This window comes from Trifolium pratense, linkage group LG7, assembly GCF_020283565.1.
Source record: "Trifolium pratense cultivar HEN17-A07 linkage group LG7, ARS_RC_1.1, whole genome shotgun sequence".
Lineage (NCBI taxonomy): Eukaryota > Viridiplantae > Streptophyta > Magnoliopsida > Fabales > Fabaceae > Trifolium > Trifolium pratense.
Window position 1 is genome coordinate 44,586,570 of NC_060065.1, and position 24,021 is coordinate 44,610,590.

General features: G+C 33.9%; 3 protein-coding genes across 4 annotated transcripts; 2 read left to right on the forward strand and 1 right to left on the reverse strand.

The window, feature by feature from the left end:
- Positions 1 to 796: 796 nt before the first annotated feature.
- LOC123895228 (protein RETICULATA-RELATED 1, chloroplastic) lies at positions 797 to 6,755 on the reverse strand. Its single transcript, XM_045945462.1, has 8 exons — positions 6,222 to 6,755; positions 3,343 to 3,507; positions 3,140 to 3,232; positions 2,948 to 3,063; positions 2,484 to 2,582; positions 2,089 to 2,394; positions 1,780 to 1,944; positions 797 to 1,446 (listed from the first exon to the last, which is right to left on the reverse strand). The coding sequence occupies exons 1-8, from the start codon at positions 6,567 to 6,569 to the stop codon at positions 1,146 to 1,148; spliced, it is 1,593 nt and encodes a 530-aa protein (XP_045801418.1). The 5' UTR covers positions 6,570 to 6,755; the 3' UTR covers positions 797 to 1,145.
- Positions 6,756 to 8,147: 1,392 nt separating this feature from the next.
- LOC123895229 (RHOMBOID-like protein 10, chloroplastic) lies at positions 8,148 to 11,727 on the forward strand. The gene is made up of 9 exons (XM_045945463.1): positions 8,148 to 8,327; positions 9,133 to 9,371; positions 9,531 to 9,585; positions 9,669 to 9,749; positions 9,841 to 9,937; positions 10,020 to 10,087; positions 10,252 to 10,350; positions 10,719 to 10,760; positions 11,417 to 11,727. Exons 1-9 carry the CDS (start codon positions 8,181 to 8,183, stop codon positions 11,570 to 11,572), a joined length of 984 nt encoding a protein of 327 aa, XP_045801419.1. The 5' UTR covers positions 8,148 to 8,180; the 3' UTR covers positions 11,573 to 11,727.
- A 3,693-nt stretch (positions 11,728 to 15,420) lies between these two features.
- LOC123895230 (increased DNA methylation 3) lies at positions 15,421 to 19,447 on the forward strand. Of its 2 annotated transcripts, XM_045945465.1 has the most exons (4): positions 15,448 to 15,719; positions 15,887 to 16,742; positions 16,779 to 17,155; positions 18,981 to 19,447. In XM_045945465.1, the coding sequence occupies exons 2-4, from the start codon at positions 15,898 to 15,900 to the stop codon at positions 19,211 to 19,213; spliced, it is 1,455 nt and encodes a 484-aa protein (XP_045801421.1). In that variant the 5' UTR covers positions 15,448 to 15,719; positions 15,887 to 15,897; the 3' UTR covers positions 19,214 to 19,447. The 2 variants fall into 2 exon arrangements, with proteins under 2 accessions (XP_045801420.1, XP_045801421.1); XM_045945464.1 differs by having other exon boundaries at positions 15,421 to 15,719; positions 15,887 to 17,155.
- The last annotated feature ends 4,574 nt before the right edge of the window (positions 19,448 to 24,021 follow it).

A 24,021-nucleotide genomic window follows, 5' to 3' on the forward strand; every position in this document is an offset into this window, starting at 1 on the left:
CTATTACTTTTTTTTTTACCAAAAAAACTAGTATTACTATTACTTTCAGTTTATTTATTTGTTTGTTTATTTATGAATTTTTTTTTGATTAAATTTATTTATGAATTAAATAACTTTTTTGTCCCACAAATATATTAAATTTAATTTTAAGTGATTTAAAATATTTCAGTAAATTTTGATTCTCAAAATGTTCTCCGTCAAAAAAAATTGTCTCTATTTTTAACTGAATTTTTATGTGTACTATTTATATTTTTGATAAAACTTTTCATCTAATTTTGAATAACTTTTGTGCCCATATTTATAATATCATAATAGATAACTAGTTATTAAACTTTTTGTTTGAGGTTTTTGATATTATTGAAAGTTACTCTATTGCAAAAACATGTCTTCTTACTTTTGTGTCATCGTAACAATTTAAACACACTCTTTAAACACAATATTACATCATTTAATAAATTATTTTATTATTTTTTCATGTATTATTTCTCTTTGTGTGCGAGACTTACTCTTGCTAATACACTAATTAGTTGAGATTCAAATGAATCTTCCATTTGAATTTCAACCAGTTAAATAGTACATGCTGAGAAGAGTGTGTCGATCTCTACATATAATTCATAATTATGTGATAGAAAATAATTTCTGTGCACCAATCAAATCATAATAAAGCCTTTTCATGTAAATACTTTATATTTATTGTATAGATGTTTATTGAGAATTCATCATTTCTTGATAAATCTCAAAGAATTTAATGCTCAAACATGTATGTATTGCAAAATGATTATTCTTTTTGAAACAACAAAATGATTTTTCTTGATGGTTGTTTATAAATATATGTGAGTTCTCAATCCAGTTAGGAAAAAGCTCGATCTACATTATTTGAAAAAATACTATCAAACTGAATATATAATACAGGATCATATAAGAAAACATAAAAGGGGGGACGGCCGATACAAGAATCCCTGAAAAATTTCAATAATGAAAAAACCCTCCTCAAATTGTAGTTGATGGGACGAAAAATCTTAGGTCGCTAATCAACCTCTCCCAGAGCAGCAGCCAGACACCACATAGGGCTGCAATACAGCAGTATCAAACTCCAGTAATCAGCAAAATTTGACAATGACTATGTTTGCATCCGAAAAATCAATCTAGGCTGATCCTGCAGCAACCTTTTTCCGCACAATCCTTTTCCGACGAGGTTTGGGAACTGAGGGCTCTGCACCAGACACGTCTGCATTCCCTTGTTTAATGCCCAAGAGCCCAAGACCAGACACGACTGCATTCTTTGATATAAACCATTTTGAATCAGATGATGATGACGATGGCGTTTCTACATTTTCAGAAGTCCTATTGTATACTTTCAAGAGCTCATCTGACTGAGCCAATGGATCTGCCTCAACTCCAAGCCAGGCACGCTTGGAAGTCTCTCCTAATTGAACGTTCAATACCCTGTATAAAATTTTGAATAAATCTTCAATAAAACACATAAAAATTCAACAATAGTTTATTCCTATACATATAAAACTATTGGCAACATTCCTTTACATAAAAATCCAACAATAGTTTTTGCCAATATTATAAGCATTGTTTCCTTTCAACAGGATGCAGGGCACACGTTACAAAAACAGACACATAGTATAGCAAAGAATGTCGGATTTATGAGCCATTGAAACAAAAGAGGAAATGTCAAAGTCATGAATAAATGCCAGACAAATACATCCACATAACTCTTGAACAGATTCAGTTCAATCAACAGCTCATTTGGTAGGGGGGAAAGCTTACCTAAATGCTGTGCTGAAGAACAATGCGACTCCAATAACATCAAAATGACGAACCAATCCTCTATCAAATCCACATAGCAGTTGATATCTCAGGTTAGCATAGATTCCAAGAAAAGCACCATAGCCAAGTGCATTACTGCTCACACTTGGGACAGTCACAGATAATCTGCAATGTAATTTATGTGGCATGTTTAAACATAAAATTAGTATGTATCAACCATAGTTTGACCAACACAGGAAAAACTCTGGATCTATTAAAATAAATGAATTGAATACTATTGAACATAAGCTGGGTTTGGACCCTGCACACCTTCCTTCCTTTTTCTTAGCCAAAGTGTTTGACAATGCACCCTGTACTGCACCCGCGCCTAAACCAACCATGCACAACTCAGCAGCCTTGAACAAAAAGCATTGAACTCTCTTTTGCAGGTCGAATTCCCTAAGAGGATAGCTCATTTCAAATATGTTGTTTGGAAGCTTCTGCAATGTATTTTGTAAATCAAATTGAAATGTGTTTCCATATGATCGAGAAGGAGCAAGGGACCAAACAACTACAGCATTGCATGCTGCTGCGGTGAGCACATTGATAAGTGCAAGATCCCACTCTTGCTTTATCCTAGAGTAAAAATAAAGTCAACAATTATTCAAATTATCAACTGAAAACACCAAAAAAACTTCCATATCTTTTAAAAATAGACAGCATACCTATCTTTCCGATTTTTAAACTCCCACCACACAGAGCAGCCTATTGTAGCAACTTCCTCTAATAGAAATCTATACATGAAAGCAGGATCTGCGAGCATCCTGTGCAAAAAAAAAGATTTGTCAGAAAATAGTATATACAACAATACACTCCAGAAAGAAAGTTCATCAATTTCCATGATATTTAAGTTTTGGTGACAAACTAAATTATCAAGTCTTATCAAACACGGGAGTACATCTATTCCATGTTAACAGGATATCCCACAAATCATATTTACGTAACCATGTAAGCAAAATATATATATCCCTGCTATACTTTCAGGATAAAACATAAATGAGAACTCTGATATTTAAACAAAAATGGGAAAATTCATGATTCATTAGCAAGGACATGGGGTTAAAGTTTGAGATACCAAATTGCCAAATTTTCTTATATTTGAAGTCAACCAAAACATAATTAAGATTACCTGCCAATGAAAGATCTTGATAGTCCTTGCGGTAGTTTTCTGGAAATAAGCCTTTCGGCGGTTGGCCTGGCATTCATTGCTAAGAATTTCACCATTTGGGCTGAGCTAACCAAGCCCTAAAAGCATAATTTTAGTCAGTACGCGGCCATATGCTTTACAGCCTAAACAAGCATAACCTGAAAAGTACTGTACCATTTCATAAGCTTGACGGAATCCAGCAGGCAAATCCATGATAGTCCTTTGCCATTCACTCAACACAGCATCCACAAATTTACGGTCAAATAGCTGCCACAAGGAAAAAATGGCTTTCATTCCTTCAGGAGATGTCAAATAAAAGCGACAAAACATAAAGGGAAACAAACCTACTTTTTAATAACATAAATGAGATGTCTAACCTCTTGAAGAAGTATGCGTCTTCTAAACAAGCCACCCTCATCTCCCTCTTCACCATCATCAAAATCATCAAAGTAGTCGTCGTCATCCCCATCATCATCACCTCCATCACCACCACCAAAGCTGATTATCTTTCCAATATCTCCACCACCTCCCCCAGTGGCTAGCTGTCAATAAAGCATAAAGGAATTCATATATACAAACTTCCAAATAATGAAAACATAAAAAAATTAACAAACACTCCAATGGTATTGAGTAGCCACAGGTGTGTAGTACATAGTATGTTACTTGATTAAATCTATAATATATAGGAGATACTGGGTTGATTCACCAGTTGGATTCTTAATACATATAATACATATTAAAATTTTAATTGCTAGGCTTCTGATATAAATCTCTTCAAGAACTGAAAATTTACATACTACTTTGAATTAATACATTTGTCAATTTTAACTTTCGCTTTATTTTCATATTAGCTCACATGTATTGTAAGATATTTTTCCTTCCTAATAAGTAGGTATGCTTCGAAGAGACACTTCCCAGAACTCATTCCACCAAGTATTTCAGTTTTTATACTTCCGGTGCCAAGGGTCCCAAGAGAAACAAAACTGTAAACTTCCTCCACTTCCCCTCTTAAATTGTCCTGTGGACCAGGGGCTATTCCTTCCTCTTCCCCATTCCCTCCCTCTTTCCTCTCTCCCCCTCCCACTTGATGTTCTTTAATTTATATAGCAGCAAAGAGACTAACAGGGACTCTACCTCTAACCCTCTCCTTTCCCTTATTTTATCTGTATTGCAAAAATTGGCCCTCCCTATCGCTTTTCCCTTCACCAAATAAGGCACTGCAAACCGGAAGCAGTGTTGTCACTGACAGACCATGGCGGATAGCCAAAAATCCGACATAACGGACGACATATGGCACCACCATATCCTAGTAAAGCGTCATAGCACCGCCATCCTTCATAAAATTGGCCGTGGCAGAAAGTCAAAAACCCGCCACCGATATCCGCCATGGAGCCGATATTTGACAACATTTACCGGAAGGAACAAGATAGGAGCTCAGCTCACAGTTGTGTCCCATATGTCCGAACACATCTTCCACAAACTAGAACAAAAACGAACCACAAACTGGCATGCACGGTGACACGGACATGGGACACAACTGTCAATTAGTTAAAAAAAAATCATATTGACATTAGTTAACCTTTATAATAATATATTCTTTTCTAAAAAAGAAAAGTATTATTTTGAAATTAATAACTACGTTACTATCTTAAAATCAACTTATACATCAAAATAAAAGATTCAGGACACCGCAACATGCTATTGCTGATGCAGGCTTATTGTCGATGTAGGCATAAAAAACTATTTACCAGGACTTCATATATTCGGCTAGGGAAGCAACACCTCTTACAATAAGTCTTGCTAGATGTATAACTTATTGCATTGATAATGCGCGGGAGCAAATGATTCAATTGAGGTAATTCTTGAGCCATAACATGTGGTTATCTCGCAACAACAAAAATAGCACAAAACGACAACAGAAGTATTAATGCGAAGACCGGTAAATCCGGACATGATACTCCTCACGTGTAATTCCCTAAACAAACAACTTATTTTTTGCATAAAAAACATTCATTCAATTCTCATTTCAGACACGAAACCGGCCAACATCTCAAGTCTTCACAATTAACAAGCAACCACAATTATATGCATCCAAGGCCAACACATTTCAGCACGAACCTGGCCAACATCTTAAGTCTTCACAATTAGCAAGCAACCACAATTATATGCATCCGAGGCAACGCAATTCTGACACGAAACCGGCCAACACCTTAAGTCTTCACAATTACCAACCAACCACAATTATATGCATCCAAGGAAACACACCATGCCCAACGTGTATTCTCCCATAACAATCAACTTAACTTTAGGATAAAATACATTCAATCAAATCCCATTTCAGACGCAAAAAACACCTTCAGTCTTCTCAATTAGCAATACATCACAACTCTTAACGTGTTTTTGTATATGCATCCAATGCAACACATCGAGAAACATGAGTACTAGTATGCACACATTTGCATTTGCACGTGCATACAAACACACAATTAGTTTTTCAAGCACACTTCTTCATCACTACTGATGAAAACAATATGATTGTATTGTATCAGACACAATTAGACGAATGAGAAACGGGAAAAGCCGTAAAAAAATAGTACTCCCCCATCCGATAATAATTGTCATATTTGCAACAAAATTTTGTCCCAAATTTATTATTCTCCAATTTACATTCATTACAATTGAAATAGATAATTTCGTAAAATCACCATTCTCTTTTCTCTTATTTATCATCTTTTCTTAATTCTTTTTTTTGGTCAAGTAACCTAGTGGCTAGAATTCCACAATAAGTGAAATGTTCGTGGTTTGAACCTCGGCCCTGCATATAAAATGTCATGTCCCTACCAACTAAGCTAACCTCATGGGACATCTTTTCTTGATACTTAATATGTGTGAAATGGTCAAATGCGACGACTATTGTGGGATGAAGGGAATACCATTTAGCCATGTTAATTCAATTGTCAAAACCAATCCTCTACAAAATGTTAACTATCATTATCTAAATCTTCCTTCACTCCAGTATTATCACTATGTTAATTTCCCAAGCCATTGAAGTCCAATAATTAATCCAAATTTCAGATACAAGTTCTCCTAGTTGTACCGTAAACATATATACATCATAATTCAAGTATTCAATCATTTGCTAATTTTTCTCTTATTCCTCAATTCAACCACAAATAATCAGAATAAAACTGAAATAAAATTAAAATTAAAACTAAAACCCTAATTGTACGAAAGAAAGAGTGAAAATATCACAAACCTCAGGAGAAGACATTTTAGTTTGCTGTTGCGAAAATTCAACTTTGGATTTCTCAAGCGTAACAGCACCAAACGCACCGTATTTACCTTTCATAACCGGATTAAAATCACGCGAAGCAGAAGGAGCAGACGGCGCAGCCAAACATCGTTCAAAAAGCGAAGAAGCGGATGAAGTATCACTGTTGATGTCGGCGGGGGAAGCGAACGACGCTCGGAGAATTAACTGGCGGCGACGGTTGCGAAGTAAGGGTAGTTTAGGAAGTGGTTTTTTTGGTGTTAAGGTTTTGGCGGAGATATGTGAGTTGATAGGGATAATTTGCGCTGTTTGAAACAGCGCGTGAGATGACATGGTTTGAGAAGGGATGAGAGTAGAGAGAGAAAGTTGAAGATTGTTTAGTTAGAGAAGTGAAGTGTGGAGAAGGTGTGGAAATGGAGGAAGAGGAAAGAAGAAGATGAAGATAGGCCCATCAAAGGGAACAAAGCAACCAACCCAATCCCAAAGAGACTTCTCTATTGCCTGCCGGCCCCCTTATATATTTTGCATTTTTGTTTTTTTTTTTTTTTGACGGATGCATTTTTGTTTTTTTTCTTTTAATATAAAAGCTCAAATTTTTCGGAGAAGGATCTCGATTTAGAATTTGATTTCGAGTAATTAAAGTCAGACAAAAAATTGTTTTATTAGGAATCAAACTAATTTTCTTTTCTCTAACTAATTTGTTCTAAGAGGATCTCGGTCTAGAGTTGAAATTCTGGTTCTCTAAATGATTCATTCTAAAAAAAGTTTCTTAATCATTTGAGTTCAATGTATGTTTTTTTTTTTCCTTAAATTATTTTTGACAAGTTTATTTATTTATTTTTATTTTAATAAAAATAGTTTTTCATTTCTTCATATACTTTTTGTGTTAGTCTTCTTCTACAATTTTGGCTATAAATTTGAAACAATAACAAAGGTTTCTCTAAGTTTTGTAAGGTGTGATGATAACTTAATTTCTAATAATATTTATATTAATAAAAAGATATTGAGTTTTTCTACCAAAAAAAAAATATTGAGTTTTTCTACCAAAAAAAGAAAAAAGATATTGATGTGATAAGAGTAAAAAAACAATGATTTTTAAATTTACATGGACTGAATCCAAAAAAAAAGCTTTAAATTATAAAATGTTATAATTGCATGAATAAACTCATACTTAAACTTTTTTAAAAAAAAAAATAATCACTTTAATATAAATAAAATATAGTATTATTACAAATACTAAATACTAATAGTATGACTAAAATCATATTTAATTTCACCGTAAACATAATTCAGTTGGAAAAAAAATCACATTATATATTCAGGAATTAGTGTTCTAAAATTCTTCGATTATTCACATGTAAATCTTCGGTGCTAAAACTCTTCGATTATCACTTGCTGCTAGCTGCAAGGAATAGCGGGTACGTGGACAGTCTCCATGTTGATGGTCGGTCATTCGCCAAGATCTTTTAGGACTTCTATTTTTCCTTAGGATTATCTAGAAGTTGGTATGTTCGTGTTTCAATGTTCTACGCGCTTATGTGTGGACTTACTGGGTTAGGTTATGTCCCCCAATTTTTGTATATATATTTTTTTTTCTTTTTTTAATATAATAAAGAGATATAGATAAAGAATGAGGGTGAAGCCTGTTTTATCTCCTAATATCTAGACTAGATGCTATTCATCTTATAAAAAAATTAGTACTCCCTCCGTCCCAAAATATAAGCAAAAGTGTGTCAAATAAACTTGATGTACATACATCAAGTTTATTTGACACACTTTTGCTTATATTTTGGGACGGAGGGAGTACTTGACAAGAACCTATTTAATTTATTTTTTAATAATAATAATCACTTTATTTTGTCAAAAAAAAAAATCACTTTATTATAAATAAATAAAAAATATGATCTTTTTTCTTCTTTTTGTGGAACCGGAGAAGGAAAGAAAATGGTTGTGCCTCGACCATTTCTGTCACCGGTTTGCAAAATGGCTCCTTACCCACTTGATATCATTGCCACCGCCGCGTCCCTCCACTTCAGCCACCGTGTCTCCCACCGTCTCCGCCTTGAGTTTCTACTTCGCTCCTGTTTCAAGGTCTCCTTTTTATTTACTCTTTTTGCTACAAATTGCAGAATTTTGGAGTTGGTTTTTTGTTCAAAATTTTCAAATTACATATCTTTTCCTCATTTAGGTTATAAGAATCACTGAAATGAAGGAACTTAGTATCATATGTTGCTTAGTTTATAACAATCATGAATTCCTAGTTGATCATATCATACTTTAGTTAATGCTGATGATGAAAATGGGAATAGGAAGTAGGTCATGTTTGGATAAACGACTTAAGTAAGTGCTTATAGCACAATTTCTTATCATATAAGTGTTTATGTATAAGGTTTGTACAATTTTCATATAAGCTATAAGCTATTTTCATAAGCTATCCTGGAGAGATTATGAAAATAAGCTGAAACAACTCTTTGTAGTAAATAAGCTCAAATAAGCTGAAAACATAAACTCGTTTATGAAATATAAGCACATATGAAAATATAGAATTTTTTAAACAATATGCTAGACATGTCATATGTTGTTTCTATAAGCTCTCCGACCGTCTCACATGTGTCTATGCTAGTAAATAAGCTCAAATAAGTCAATTTCAAATGGACCTATAAGCTATGGTGATTGTGGTGTTGAGATGTATAATGCTCTTTTGTCATGCAATTGTCTTGCTCTGGCAAATAATAAACCATTATGGGGGATGGTAACGGTAGAAGAAGCCTTTTCTTCCGCCTCTACTTTCTTCTATTAGTATTTTTGGTGTCTTTGAAATTGACTAATTGTGTCTCTATCTTTTGGATATTGTGGAAGCTTTCACCGACTCACACGTCCCCCTCTTGTTGAACAGAAACTTGCTCCCGTGTTTAGATTGAAGGATAAATGGTGTCAAAGATACCTTCAACTCAAAGGATTGAATTATCTTAAACTGTCAAGTGATGGTTTGACTTCCACGTGTTCAACTAGTTTCTCGTTCTTTAATGGGGGAAGACCTGAAGCCAGCTTTGGAAATGCTGACTCGAAGATGTCCCAAAAAAGTCCATTTAATGGAAGGAAGTGGACAAATATTCTCCTTGCTGCCAATGTTTTGTGCGTACAAGCATATTCACTTGATTACTGCCATTTTTCTTTCTTTATTTTGCCTAATCTAGTTTTATTAGCTGATGTTACCACTTTTTGCAAATTTACATACCACTTGGCACTCGATGAGAGGGCTTATTAATTATTATTTATTAATTGTTTACACAGATTTTATATTGCGCAACTTGCAACCGAAGGCAAGCTTTTGTCGTGGGGGGCGAAGGTAAGGTTGCAATTAATAATCTGATCTACATATATGTAGGTTACATATATGGATTGTTACATGTTAGTTATGTATGCTACTAGGTAAATAGTCTCATTGACAAAGGACAACTTTGGAGACTTGTTACGTCTTCCTTTCTGCATGCAAACATTGGACACCTTTTGGTAGGATTTGAATTTAATTGCTTGAACTTCGAAGTTTGTTCTGCCATGCCTCTTTTAGTTTGGTACTAAGATTACTACAAATTCTCTGTAGATAAATTGTTATTCCTTAAATTCAGTCGGTCCCACTGTGGAGAGGTTCAGTGGTCCTCGAAGATATCTTGCAGTTTACTTTGTCTCTTCAATTGCAAGTAACCACTTATATTCTTCCTACAATAGCCAATAAAATTACTTAATCCAAGTATTCTAATTCTATAATTCCTAGAATATCAGGTGCAGCTATGAGTTATTGGTTTTGCAAAATGCCTGCAGTAGGTGCTTCAGGAGCAATTTTTGGACTAGTGAGTTCTTTTAATATTTTATTTGTCACAAATTTGCTTCATCATTTCACCTTATGTGCTTCTATCATAAAATTAGTCATACTTCATAAATAATAAGGGACATCGTCCGAGATGTTGGTATTTTTTTCTTCAGTCTTTATTTCTAATGAGCTGTAACGATTCAGGTTGGATCAGTTGCAGTGTTTGTTTTACGGCACAAAGACATTGTAGGAGGTGGTACAAAAGATCTGCAGCACATTGCACAAGTAATTGCCCTCAATATGGTAAGTGTCTCATTCCCTGTGTCACTTCTGATTCTGCTAAGTTGCTACTTTTACAATTTCATTGGATTAAGTTATCACAAAACAGTTAGTGTGTGATACATGCTTCTGATTAGCTAGGACGGAACAGATATCTTACGATAATTTTCTGTGTAATATGTTATATACTTTTTGTTGTCCATCGAGAAATTATAGTTGGGTAGAAGTGTTGTTGGGGTGTTGTTGGTTCATGCAAGGGTTATGTAATTGTAAGGAACTTTTTCTGCTTTTAACTTAGATCATCACTCTATGAATGCGACTTATACAGAGGTTATTGTTTACTTTCATCATTTTGTTGCTCTAATAGTGCAAATATTTCTCTTGTCATGCAGGTTATTGGGTTATCATCGACTGGCATTGACAACTGGGGACATGTAAGTGTAGGAGTTTATCGTCTGTGGATTTGTTTCATTTTCTTAGTTCCTTTAGTTTGTATAAGTTTGTTGGCTATGCAAACATATCCTACATGCTTGTTACTCTATTCTTCACTTTTAAAAAAATGGCATGACCAGAAACAGCTCTTAATTTGGGAATAACTTAATATACTAACCATAACTAAAGCTTTGTATGGATAAACAACATAATTATGCACTTATAATATAAGCACTTTTCACATATACACTTATGCATAAGCACTTATCCCCTATAACAACAAAAGATAAAATAAAGTCAAACTATTTTCATATAAGTTGTAACTGTTTTATAAGCTATCATGAAGAGCTTATGGAAATAAGCTGAAAACAGCTTATGATTTATATGAACATGTCATAAGTTGTTTCCATAAGCTCTCCCAAAATGTGTCACAAGTGCTTATGCCAGTAGATAAGTCAATCCTAACAGGCGCAACAACTATGTAGATCTATAGACATAAGATTCAAAAATAATCCTCAATTTATATTCAATGCATAAGACTGCCCATTTTGTTAGGGATGTAGGCACTGGTGATCTTATGTTCAAGTAAATAATGAAAACAGTGTAACCTGTGCATAGTTTCTTTTTTATTGCTATCCTTTAACATATACATTTTCAGTTTGGAGGTTTGATTGGTGGAATTGCTGCATCATGGCTTATTGGACCTGCATGGAAACATGAATCCACAACTATAGATGGAAGAAGACTTTTCATTGACAATGCACCAATGAATAATCTCTTAAAGATTACAAGAGTCCCTAAACAATGGAAATAGAAACATTATTGACCTATTGGATTACAACCTATAGTAAGTAAACAACAAATAGTTGTTCAATGTGTGTATCTGTATAATGATAATGATGCCTTGTTGTAAGCTTCCCTTAAGAAAATATTTGGATGGTGGTTTCTAATTATTTTGCATTATGTTAAGATTTTCATGGTTTGGGGAAAATGAAGGAGAAGTGCTTAGAAAGTCTTCAAGATAGTAAAAATCATAAGGATTCATATTTTGATAAAAGATGATGAAAATAGTACAATGATAGCTCTTATACAGAGCAATTTGAGGGTAACTAACTAAACTAACTATTAATCAACTCTAACAAACTAAAAACAGACTAATGGAAAAACTAACTAACTAATGGGAGCTTTTGGCTAATTATGAATATTCTTAACACATTACATAAGAGATCATTCAATTATACCTTTCACAGGTCATTTTTTTTCCTCAATGTTTTGGTTTATTTAATGGTCTGAACCAGAATAGGCATCAGTGGTTACACTAGCATTTCCTGATTGTTTTGCAAAGGAGAAATACCCCATAGCAGCCATGTCTAATATTTTCAGAAAAACAATTTTTGTTAAGCAGAAAAAAAAAACTTCAACTTAGTGCCACCTTGGCTCAATCCAACTACTATTCAAGTGTTCTCTCACATGATAGAAAATTCATAACTTGATTTTCAAATGTATGGTAGTTCTTTGTTACTAAAGAATAAAACACAATACTCTGACTTGCTTTTAATGATTTAAAAGAAAGGAATTTTCAAACTTTGATTGATTACAAACCCACTCTTGAGATTGTAAATTTGAGCTTGTGTATATTGTGATTTTACCTTTTGTTTGAGGACAAACAAAGTCCTAAGTTGGGGAGAGTTGATAAGTGCTAAATATTGATAAAATCACTTGTGAAAAATAAGCACTTATTAACTTATTTTGAAAAGAAATTCATGAAAATTCATCCCCTTGGTTTGTAAATATTGTTTTGATTAGAATATGTTAAGTACAATAAAATCCCAATCATTTTGATAGGTTTTGCTGAATAAAGATAAGAAAATTAAGGTTTTGAAGCCTTCGCTCAGCGAGAAGCAGCGAGCTGCAGCGAACCAAGTCAGTGCACTAAGGTTCCATAGCGAGCAGTAGCGAACAAAATCAAGCAATGGTCGCTCAGCGAGCTTCAGCGAGAGGTAGCGAGCAAAGTCAGTGAGTTTTAGTGTGGTGGCGAGCTTCAGCGAGCCTCAGCGAGAAAGTGCCGAGTAAGGCAATTAAAAGGCACGTGTCAGCAAACCCTTCCTATGAAGCAACTTGGTCGCTCAGCGACCCCTCTGTTCGCTCAGCGAACATGTAATTACAGAAAGTCTATAAATAGCCATCAGATTATGTTTTTAGAGGATGAACCATTTTTTGATAAAACTTACACGATATTTACATAGTTTCTAGGGTTTCATAGAGGTTTTCAAGGTGGATCCATCACAACTTGAGAAATTTCTTTCATCTTTCATTTCTTCACTCTTGTAAGTTGATCATGGCTATGAGTAGCTAAATCTTTCTTTGTTGGGATTAGATGTAGTTAATTTATGATCATGTACTTCCTTTAACTTTGCTATATATGTTTTATTCATCAATCAATATGAGTGATATCCTTGTTTACTTGTTTATTTCAAAGATTTGAATGATATAAACATGTGTTGTTTGAATCAAAGATCTAGGATGATCACTTGTTGAATTTCAAAGTTTAGATATAGATTTTGGGTTTAATATTCACTAAAGTATCAAAGCTTAATGCTATTATATCGATTAACGATTCGAGATATCGAGAGTTAATAGATACGATAGATTTCACGGCGTATTCCGGACACGGATATGTCCGAAGAGTGATACGTGATAATATTGATTGGTAAATGAAACATATATATCATTGTTAGAAGTCCCACATTGACTAGAGATATGGTAAAGATAGCCTTTATAAGTGTAGTGCAAACCTCAACTCTCAAGCTAGCTTTTGTGGTTGAGTATAGGCCTCTCAAATTCTAATATGGTATCAGAGCCTATCCTAGATCCATTTGTTGTTTGTTGTGGAGACCTCCCATATTTGGGCCACCCGTTGTTGTTGATTTCACGTTCCAGCTTGTTCAGTTCTGGACGTGAGGGGGTGTGTTAGAAGTCCCACATTGACTAGAGATATGGTAAAGATAGCCTTTATAAGTGTAGTGCAAACCTCAAGTCTCAAGCTAGCTTTTGTGGTTGAGTATAGGCCTCTCAAATTCTAATAATCATTAGTTGGGTGATACATGTAAATGAATTAATAAAGTATAATCCCGGCAATTTCCTTTCTCTGAACTTCTAACAAATTTTATATCGCACTTTTTATGTTTCAAAACTAAAATCATCTAAAAACCCATACCTAAAATCATGGTTATTGTGGATCGACATTTAATATCGCACTAGTCCATGTTGATACGATATATTGAAAATACTTACTTTTAATATTTCATCACACGTGAAGGTTTGCTTAGACCACCTCATCAAAATCCTCATCCGACAATATCACAGTATTTTGCATTGTTTCAGGTAAAACAACATAATATTTGCTTGCGGATTGTACCACTTGCGTCTCAAGCACATCCTTTGAGTCATTTGACCAATCGGAGCAAACTTAAACCTTGTCTTATTGTCCCGCAGAGACCGTGTAACCATTCTCCGTATCTTGCTCATTATGTATGTTGTCAGTTTCACGCTCTTGGTTTTGAACAATAACTTCAGCCTTATCCTTATGAATATCCATGGTAAATGCATTCTCCTTTGTGATCAGGTTATCACGGGGGGCTGCTGTCAGGTCCGAAATTGGACATTGCACGGATACTACAGAAATGGATTTTGTAGTCTTATCAGTTTCTATGTTTGCAGCTAAAACTATTTCAACCTCCGCAGACGGGGGATAGTATTTGTTTCATCACAGATCAATTCTAACTTTTTATGATCATCATTCTCAATTATAATTGGAGTTTCAGAATTACCGTTGGTTTTAGTTGGTTCAGTGGCAATCAGTTGACGTTGTTCTGACGCTCTTGATTCTCTATCGATAGCTTTAATAACATATTCTTTTTTAGTAGCCTTGTGCCCACCTCTCTGTCAAAAGTCATCGATTTAAATTACAAAGAACATCAACGCTAAAAAATAATTTTTTTCACTAATATATAAAAAAACTTTAATGAACAAGACAATGTTTATCGCACACCTCTCTATTTTATAAAACTATAGTATAACAATTAACTATAAATAATCTAAAAAATTTATTCACAATAGAATAATCTCTTTTAGGACCAAAATCTCAAATATTTGAACTGCACAATCCATTATTTATAAAAATTTAAAATGAAAGAAAAATAATTATAGAGTTTTTTTTTTTTTTTTTTGGTTTTCATCCTCTAGTTCCTAGAGGAAGGAGACCCTAATAGTCCAGAGTTCGGGGCGAGTTCTGGCATCAAGTGCTTCCAGTCCCCTCCCAAATGCAATTGCGGGGATCGAATCGTGGTCCTCCCTACCAAATTCAGCGTCAATCACCACTGAACCAATTAATTTTACCATTTTTCGTCTCAGTTTCATCTCATTTGTCAACTATATATAATTATAATCTTTCTATCAAGCATAAGTTCTATTACAAGTACTTAGAAGTAATAATATAGCCTATAAATATATCCATTTCGAATTTTTCATATAAATTAAGAATCTATTTATCCTTTTTTATTTATCATTTGGAAGTTTTTTTTTTCTTTATTTTTCATATAAATTGAGAATCTTATTTTTCCTTTTTTATTTATCATTTGGAAGTTTTTTGATAAATAATTATAGAGTTAACCAAACACTTTTTTTACAAATGCCTAGGAATAAAATGTCTGCCATTATAATCCTGGGAATAGATTTTCTTGGAAAGAATTTGGAATCCGGGAAACAAACGCATATTTATGACTAGAGGGAGTAATGTTAATATGAGAGGCATTTGATTTTTTTAGGAGTGAGAAGTCAAAAGTCGGAAGTCAAAACCCTCCAAACATTGTTTGCGTCGTGCGATGTTGTAGCTAATTCTTCACTCACACTCACAACTCACAACAACACACATTCAAATTCGACTTTCTTCAAACTAATCTGTGAGTTTCTTATTTCAATTCTTCACCTTGATTCTATCATAGCACCTAGGTTTTATAATTTAATTCTTTATTTTTATTTTTATTTTTTAAAAAATGCTCTTTTATTTTTATTTTGTAAAAAATGCTCTTAACCATGCATTAACATGATTAATTTCTTCCTAATTTAGGTTTTTGCATTATGGATTTCAAAGCAAAAAATCTTTGTTACAAGAGAAAATCTCTCACTATCAAACCAACAAACAACAACGTTGTTGTTGTTAGTGACAGAAAATTTCTCATTGATTTCATATTCACAACTTACCTAGGACCTGATGTTAAATCTGATAATCCAAGATGTTCATCACTTCAAAGATTAATCACTGGATTACCACCTTATAATTTCAATGATTTAGGTTCTTCTTATGTTACAATTTCTCTTTTAGAGAAATTGTATTACTATCTAGTTAAAAATGCAGTTCCTGAAGTTATATTAGATCTTAATATGTTTCATATGTATTTAAAGGGAAAATTGGACTTGCCCGGTTCGGAATTTTTAGAGGGTAGTCAACAATTTACTAGCATTTTTCCTTTGGATCTTCATCCACAGATTTGGTATCCTGATAGCTTTAGGATTGTTAAAGGGGTTGTTTTGATTGATGATCCTATTGTATCGTCGTGTGTTAAAGAGGAGGATTTGAATAGGTTTAGGTTGTTAACCGGTGTTGGTAGTTTGAAGTTGGATTTAAGTGAATGTTTGTGTTTTCGGATTGATCCTCGGTTGAGTAAAGAAAGTGATAGTGGTTGTGTTGACAAATTGTTAGAGACTAGTCCAAATGAGAGGTGCAAAGAAAGTGATGGTGATTGTGTTAACAAATTGAGTAAAGAAAGTGAGAGTGATTGTGTTAACAAATTGTTGGAGAGTAGTCCTAATGAGGGGTGCAAAGAAAGTGATGGCGATTGTGTTAACAAATTGAATAAAGAAAGTGATGGTGATTGTGTTAACAAATTATTAGAGACTAGTCCAAATGAGGGGTGCAAAGAAAGTGATAGTGACTGTGTTAACAAATTGAGTAAAGAAAATGATAGTGATTGTGTTAACAAATTGTTGGAGAGTAGTCCTAATGAGGGGTACCAATCGGGGAAGTTTCGAGAAGAGTGTAAGAGAAAGTATGATGATGTTGATGTTGATGATACTCCTTCCATGTCGGAATTTCCACATACTGCTACTACTAATGGAGATCCTTCTTTTAACAAGATGTGTGAATCTGATGGGCCTTCAATGATGCCGCTTTTGTCAATACCTGACATTGACGATTGTGTCCAAGATTCTTCTGTTGTTTTAACAGGGACAGCTAATAGAGGGCTACTTGGTCCGTCTGTTGGTGTTGTGGATATTGGTATTAGTAAAGCGGCGTATCTATTTCGAGTTTCCTTACCTGGTGTCAAGAGAGAGTACAGTATGTTTCTCCTCACTATTTTACTCATGTTTCTTATTCCAGTTTTTTTTATTATCTTTGATTATCTGCTGTGGAAATGTCCCGTTCATGTATTATAGAGCCAATGCTTTTGCTTTTTTTTTGTTTTCATATATCTTGGTAAAAACTCATGAATATTTATTAACAAAGTAACCCTCACTATTTGCCATGTCTGAATCGAATGATTTTATTATATTTATTAGAATTGTTCTGTGTGCAATTGACTCGTTTTTCTTTCGGATGTTTTGATTGGTGTTGAGTGCTGCAAAGAATACTTAGCACCTTCAGTAGTAAAGTGGATAAGTCTAGGGAGTGACGTTCAGATGAGTTATTATATATGTTACTATCTGAGAAGTGAGAACAACTAAGGACATATCTTTGAAAAGAATTCAAAATTTAATGTTATGGCATTTCTTTTAATATATGAGTAACATTTAATAATTGCTAATCTGGCATCGAACAGGACATTCTATTATTGTGACATGCCTCTATTACAGCTCCATTCATTTTATCGTTAATTTCAATGCTTGTTCTGCACAATTGAAATGGTTTTTAAATTTTGAATATGATTTGTTTTTTGTTGTATTGAAAAACCAGACATAGTCAGGTATCTACCGTGTTTATGTTGGTAGAAACCGTTACATGGCTGGGAAATGAAACTGAGAGAGTTTGTTTCAGATGAATTTGGAGTTTCCCATGTTTTCTGATTCATCTCTTTCAATAGGTGTTTATCGTTGCCCAATAATATACTTATTATTATTTGAGCTACATCTGGACTCTACATTACACTCAATTATATACTTTATTATTATTATTTGTTTTCAATTTTGAATATTGATTTTTTGTTATTATATTTCAATTTTCAACATGTTGGGTTTATGGGTGTTATAAACATCCATAAACCTAATATGCATTTTTGAAATCTAAGTAGACAGATTGATGACACAATTAGCCAAATTGGGTCTTCACTCTATTAATAAAAACAGATACACATGATGATCAACAACAAAAATTAGCCCAGACGATGTCAGCTTGATGACTAATTACCCTTACATACAATAATTTGATAATGGATTAATGGTAGAGTAATGGACATACATGATATTAAAAATAATTGGTCCTTTTTTTTTACAGTAAAAATAATTGGTCCTTAAATTGTTGTATATTTGCTATTTCATAATAATTCTTGTGATTGCAAAATTTTATCCATATTCATCTTAGCTGATATTTTTATGGACTATGGACATTTAAGATGGTAAAATTGGTATAAAAAAAATACTGAAAATATTGCTGAAATTGGATTGTTATTTTGCAATTTCAATGATTTTCAATGATTATTTGGTATATAATTTATGGGACTAAGTTGGTAATACCCTGCAATATTAAGTAACTTGATAATTACTCAAAAATGAAGATACTATGGTTTAGATATTAGCATCCACCATTAATTTTATGAGACCTCAGTCTAGGTAAGTTAACCATATCTTTCTCAGTTGGCTTATCCTAGTTGGCTTATCCTTATCAAAGAGTTTGGATTTGAGAAAGTACTTGAGAAGTATTTGGAAAGAAAAGATAGTGGTGTAAGCGCACCCTTTCTCATGTACATGCTGCGTCGTAGTCCTTAAACTAAGATCTGCCTGTATCCCTCGGCACATCCTCTTTCTCCGGTCCTTGTCTTAGAACACACATACAGTTTATCTTCATCAAATGATACATTCATAACTAACTGTCTTAACATGTATATATGTTTTTCACAGATTCTTTCTTACTTGTTTCTTTAAATGAATATTCATCCTACATTTTGCAGATCAGTTCAGTTGTGATATTGAATCTGATGGAAAGGTTGAGATCAAAGGGTTGTTATCTGGTGGAAGAACTATCGAGAAACAGTCTCGTATTTTCCAGATGAAAACTCAGCAGTTATGCTCTCCTGGACCGTTCACAGTTTCATTCAGTCTTCCAGGACCTGTTGATCCAAGACTCTTTGCACCTAACTTTAGATCTGATGGAATTTTCGAAGGAGTTGTAATCAAGCTCTAGTTTTCTGCATCTAGCTTTTGTAAGTAAATCTAAAAGTTCCGAGAACAAATTTTGGTTTCGTTTTTGCTGTATTGCACCAGATGCTAGTCTGTCATCTAAGTTGACATTGAACTAATTTTGTTTATCTAGATTAGTCTGCTACCACAAAGAGCTTTCATGTGTGTTATGTAAAGAATCACTTTTCTTTAACTCATGGTGCCGGGACCAGAATTGGTGAATAGCATCTCTCTCTAACTATTTGGTCTAATACTGTGATGTCTTTTTATTTGCACACGCATCAGACACATATATGATTACTTTACATCATATATCATGGCGTTTGTCTGGCAAATAACTGAATTTATTTTGCTTCCTCTGTTACTGTCCAAATATTTCTGGTCTACACAAAACCTATTAGAAAAATGTAAAGGGTCCCTTTCTGACAAGGCTTTTGTTCACTAAAACATAACTTGCTCAAATTACATAACATGTTTGAAAGGTTGTTTCTTTATTCTTGAGTTATGTTTGCATTGAAAAAGTGTCACCACAGTAAATGTAGGATGTTCATGTGGCAGACAGTATTTCCATACCGACATTATATGCCTTTTGCTTCTTTGAAAAGTAATATTATTGAGGACTTACTTCAATATTCATGTCTCTTTCGTGTGACTCGATTCCTTGAGTCTTATGATAAATAATCAAATGTCTTGTTGCTAACTCAAACAAGGTTGATCTAGATTAGTATGCTAGTCTTAGCGCTAGCAGCTAGTGCAGAGAGATTGCATGTGCGTAAAACATCAGTTTTCTTTGATTAAAGGTGCTTCATATTTTGGGTCAATTTAGAGTTCAACTTGATGAGCTATAAACTAACTATGCATAAAAATCAGATGTCTAAATCATGATTCCTTCCAACTGAATTTTTTATGGACTCTAATGTCAACTAGTGTTATCTGGAGTCCCAAAATGATGCCAGAATTTAGGAATGCAGCGGTGGACAGAGGCAACTCACTAGAGAGGGGTGAGGCACTTGTAAGGACTATAACGCTCAAACCGGTTAGGATTTTAGGAGAGCCTAGAGGTTTAACTGAATGTAAAACATACCTTTCATCAGAGTGTTGACCCATTATACAGGCGGCATGGAAAGGGCTTTGAATCCCAAAATGGTTATGCAGTTGCATGGTATCCAGTACAATTCCCACGTCGTTGTCTAATTGCCATCAGAGATCATAAATTCATAATCTAGCTGTTAGACCTATTCCCATGTATCGTTGGTTATGGTGTGCTTGTGCGGTCACTAATGAGTTATTTGTGGATTCGGCTGCGTTTGCCAAACTGATTGGGCCTTACCCCAGTTCAAAATACAATGCATTTTAACTAGCAATAGGTAAATAAAATACATGTTATGTTGAGGAGGAACATTGTTCGTCATTTGTGACATGACACTTCATGTTACTATTGTTGCCTTGTTGGTCCGACGCTCGCCACTCATGCCAACCCCTATGTTCTCCATTCTTAATTTGTCCGTTTTCATTTTTTTCTATTTCTAAAGCAGTTATACGGTGCTTCCTTGGCGAGAAACGCCGGTAAGATTAGGGACAGCAACAATGAGAGAGGTACACAAAAATATTGTAACATACAGTTATATGGTGCTTCATTGCCATTTTCGAAATACAATTGGGGAGCAATTTTTGCCGCTCCTGTATATCTAATAAACCATGAATGATGTATGTTTTCAGAAGTGTATTTTTGGATATCATATTTTTTGGAACAACTCTTGTTTTATTTTAAAATGTGTACTACATACCTAAAGTGATAATAGAGAGTGATGAAAGCTCATCCTTTTAAATTTTAAAGTCACCCAATTTATCTTCCTACCAACATTGCTACTACATAATGTTAGCGGTCAACACTCGGTGGGATTTAGTCTCACATCGGATAGATAGGACTCTTGAAAAGAGTTTATAAAGAGGAGACAATCCTCACCTTACAAGCCGGTTTTGTAAGGATGAGTTAGACCTCGATATTCGTGACACGGTATCAGAGCCTATCGGGTCTATCGTTGGGCTTCTGACATCGTTCACGCTTCAGGCCCATTTGGCCGGACTGAAGCGTGAGGGGGTGTGTTAGCGTCCAACACTCGGTGGGATTTAGTTCCACATCAGATAGATAGGACTCTTGAGAAGAGTTTATAAAGAGGAGGCAATCCTCACCTTACAAGCCGGTTTTATAAGGATGAGTTAGGCCTTGATATTCGTGACACATAAAATCTCAGGATTTGGATCCTCTTCGGCACTTTCTCTCATGTTCCTCATGCTGTCATAATTTTGACCATTCATTCAATATTTTCTCTCTCTTCTTTTCTTCTTTGTAGTTTAATTAACTACTATCAGATTAGAAAAAGAAGAGAGGGTAACATAACCACAAATGGTTCACTATGTTATTTGATATTAGCTCATTCGACTAAACCCAACACTTATCAAATATTAACACTATATATATTTATCGGATAGAAACATCCTTCTGTGCATGTTTAGTATTACAGTTGATTTATCAAATCACAGTGAATCGCCGTGATATTCAAGCATGCAACAATAATATATACATGTATGTAGGGGTGGCAAAACGGGTCCAACCCGTCGGGCCGACCCGTTTACCCGCCATTTTTGGATTCTCTTCAGCACTTTTTATCATGTTCCTCGTGTTGTCATAATTTTGACAATTCATCCAATATTTTCTCTCTCTTCTTTTCTTCTTTGTAGTTCAATTAACTATTATATTAGGAAAACGAGAGAGGGTAACATAAACACAAATGACTCACTATGTCGTTTGATTTTAGTTCATTCGACTAAACCCAACACCTATCAAATATCAACACTATATTTATCGGATCGAAACATCCTTATGTGCATGTGTAGTATTACAGTCGATTTATCAAATCACAATGAATCGCCATGATATTAAGCATGCAACAATAATATATAACATGCATGGATGCACTATACTAATATTAATATTACTTAATGAGGAATCTTGGTGAACCACGTATGATGATAATTAACCTCACTATAACTATAAAGTATAAATTGATATAGACAATAGCACGTGAGATGAGTGATTCAAAGTGCTACAACTTGGTTATTTATTGATAGGAACTAACAAAGAACATGGCCCGCACATTAAAAATTATAATTGAATTGAGGAAAGGGAACAAAAGCAAATGATTTATGGAAACAATAAAGAAGTGGGCACTCTTTTCTTTTCACTTGATAAACTCACACAATTACATGTCAGAACACGACACCATGCTTGTGGAATATGCTATTGTAATGGCTCTCTTCATTCATTCATATAATTTTGTGTAGGTCCTATACCAACAATTGTACCTAACATTATTTGATGTTTTCCTGGATTTAATGTTTGTTATTTTCACTTTTTAATAATGCATTTGATCAAATGTCATGTTACTAAATCTATTGTAATCCGTTTGAAACCTTTTTTATTTCATCATTGGTTTGAGGCTTGATTTATAATGTGTTGTTTTTGCATAGTCAAAAGATGGATAACATTGCTTTATGAAAAAGATGGATAACATTGTTTATGATATCAGCAGTTTGCAATTTTTGTGAAATTAATTAGCATTTGTTTGTTTTGGTGGTGAAAAATTGACAACCGATGTCACTGGAAAATGTCAATTGATCGCACTGTAAGTGTTACCAACTGACAATACGAATCTTGACTAGTATAAATATCGTAAAAATGAAATTGGACATTAAATCGGTGAAACTTTGATATAATGATTTAATTACTTTAGATTGTTTAAATTGGAATGAAATCGCAGTAGGAGCATTCAAATAATAAAACCACATACAAAGTTGGTTCAAGTTTCAACTAACTTGACCTTCAATTCCGTCTAATCTGGTTCGAGGGTAAGTTCTGGCATCAAGTAGTTTTCAGCCGTCTAATGGTATTAGAGGTTGATTCAAGATCGGTTCAACTACATGATATCATTTTTTTGCTATCAAAACACCACAATTATATACACGTATCAAACTCAATAATGATAGACGTGAGAGATGTGTTAAGAGTTCCACATCATATGCGAGATGACATAAATATGAGTTTATAAATAGAGACAATTCTTACCGTACAATTTTTTTAATAAATATTTTAGAATTTATAGAATATGAATTTAGTTTTCCTTCATCCTAACTTCTTATAAGAAAGAGAGAAAAAGAAATTTATAAATCCATGTCAAAAATGGACTCATAAGTTTATATCGTTATCAATATTTTATGGTATGGTTTAGTGCCACGCACATACGATTAAACAAAAAATTGCCAACTACAGTTCTGCCACGAACCCTCGGTTTCTAACCAATACTAACACACATATATATACACCACACAAATCCTGTCTGAAAAGGACAATTAATCTACCAAAAATTGATGACAATGTATGGAAATTTTGCATTAGCCATAATATTTTACACTATGAAGTATGAAGCACATATATTCTCAGATCAGATGTTTCATGTGGGATACGTGTCGGTGTCGGATACCGATATTTAAATTATGATTACACTAAATTATATTATTTTTTAAAATTATTAATGGTATTGTGATGTGTCAGTGTCCATGTCGTGTCTCATATTCGTATATGTGTCTTCATTAAATTTTACATCATCCAAATTCAAAGTATACAATCATCCCTTTGCACGCTACTTTAATTTTACCCCATGATTTTTTTACATCATCCAAAAGTAACATTTTACATGGTGTTTTAATAATTTTTTCTTTGATTTGTATGAAATTTGAAAGTCTATTCATTTA

Coding starts and splice junctions, on each gene's coding strand:
- LOC123895228 (XM_045945462.1), bottom strand. CDS start 6,569: ATGTCATCTCACGCGCTGTTTCAAACAGCGCAAATTATCCCTATCAAC. Junction 2,395..2,483: donor TTTAAAAATCGGAAAGATAG/GTATGCTGTCTA, acceptor TTTTTACTCTAG/GATAAAGCAAGAGTGGGATC. Junction 1,447..1,779: donor TTCTTCAGCACAGCATTTAG/GTAAGCTTTCCC, acceptor AATTTTATACAG/GGTATTGAACGTTCAATTAG.
- LOC123895229 (XM_045945463.1), top strand. CDS start 8,181: ATGGTTGTGCCTCGACCATTTCTGTCACCGGTTTGCAAAATGGCTCCT. Junction 8,328..9,132: donor TACTTCGCTCCTGTTTCAAG/GTCTCCTTTTTA, acceptor CTTGTTGAACAG/AAACTTGCTCCCGTGTTTAG. Junction 9,372..9,530: donor CTCCTTGCTGCCAATGTTTT/GTGCGTACAAGC, acceptor TTGTTTACACAG/ATTTTATATTGCGCAACTTG.
- LOC123895230 (XM_045945464.1), top strand. CDS start 15,898: ATGGATTTCAAAGCAAAAAATCTTTGTTACAAGAGAAAATCTCTCACT. Junction 17,156..18,980: donor TGGTGTCAAGAGAGAGTACA/GTATGTTTCTCC, acceptor TACATTTTGCAG/ATCAGTTCAGTTGTGATATT.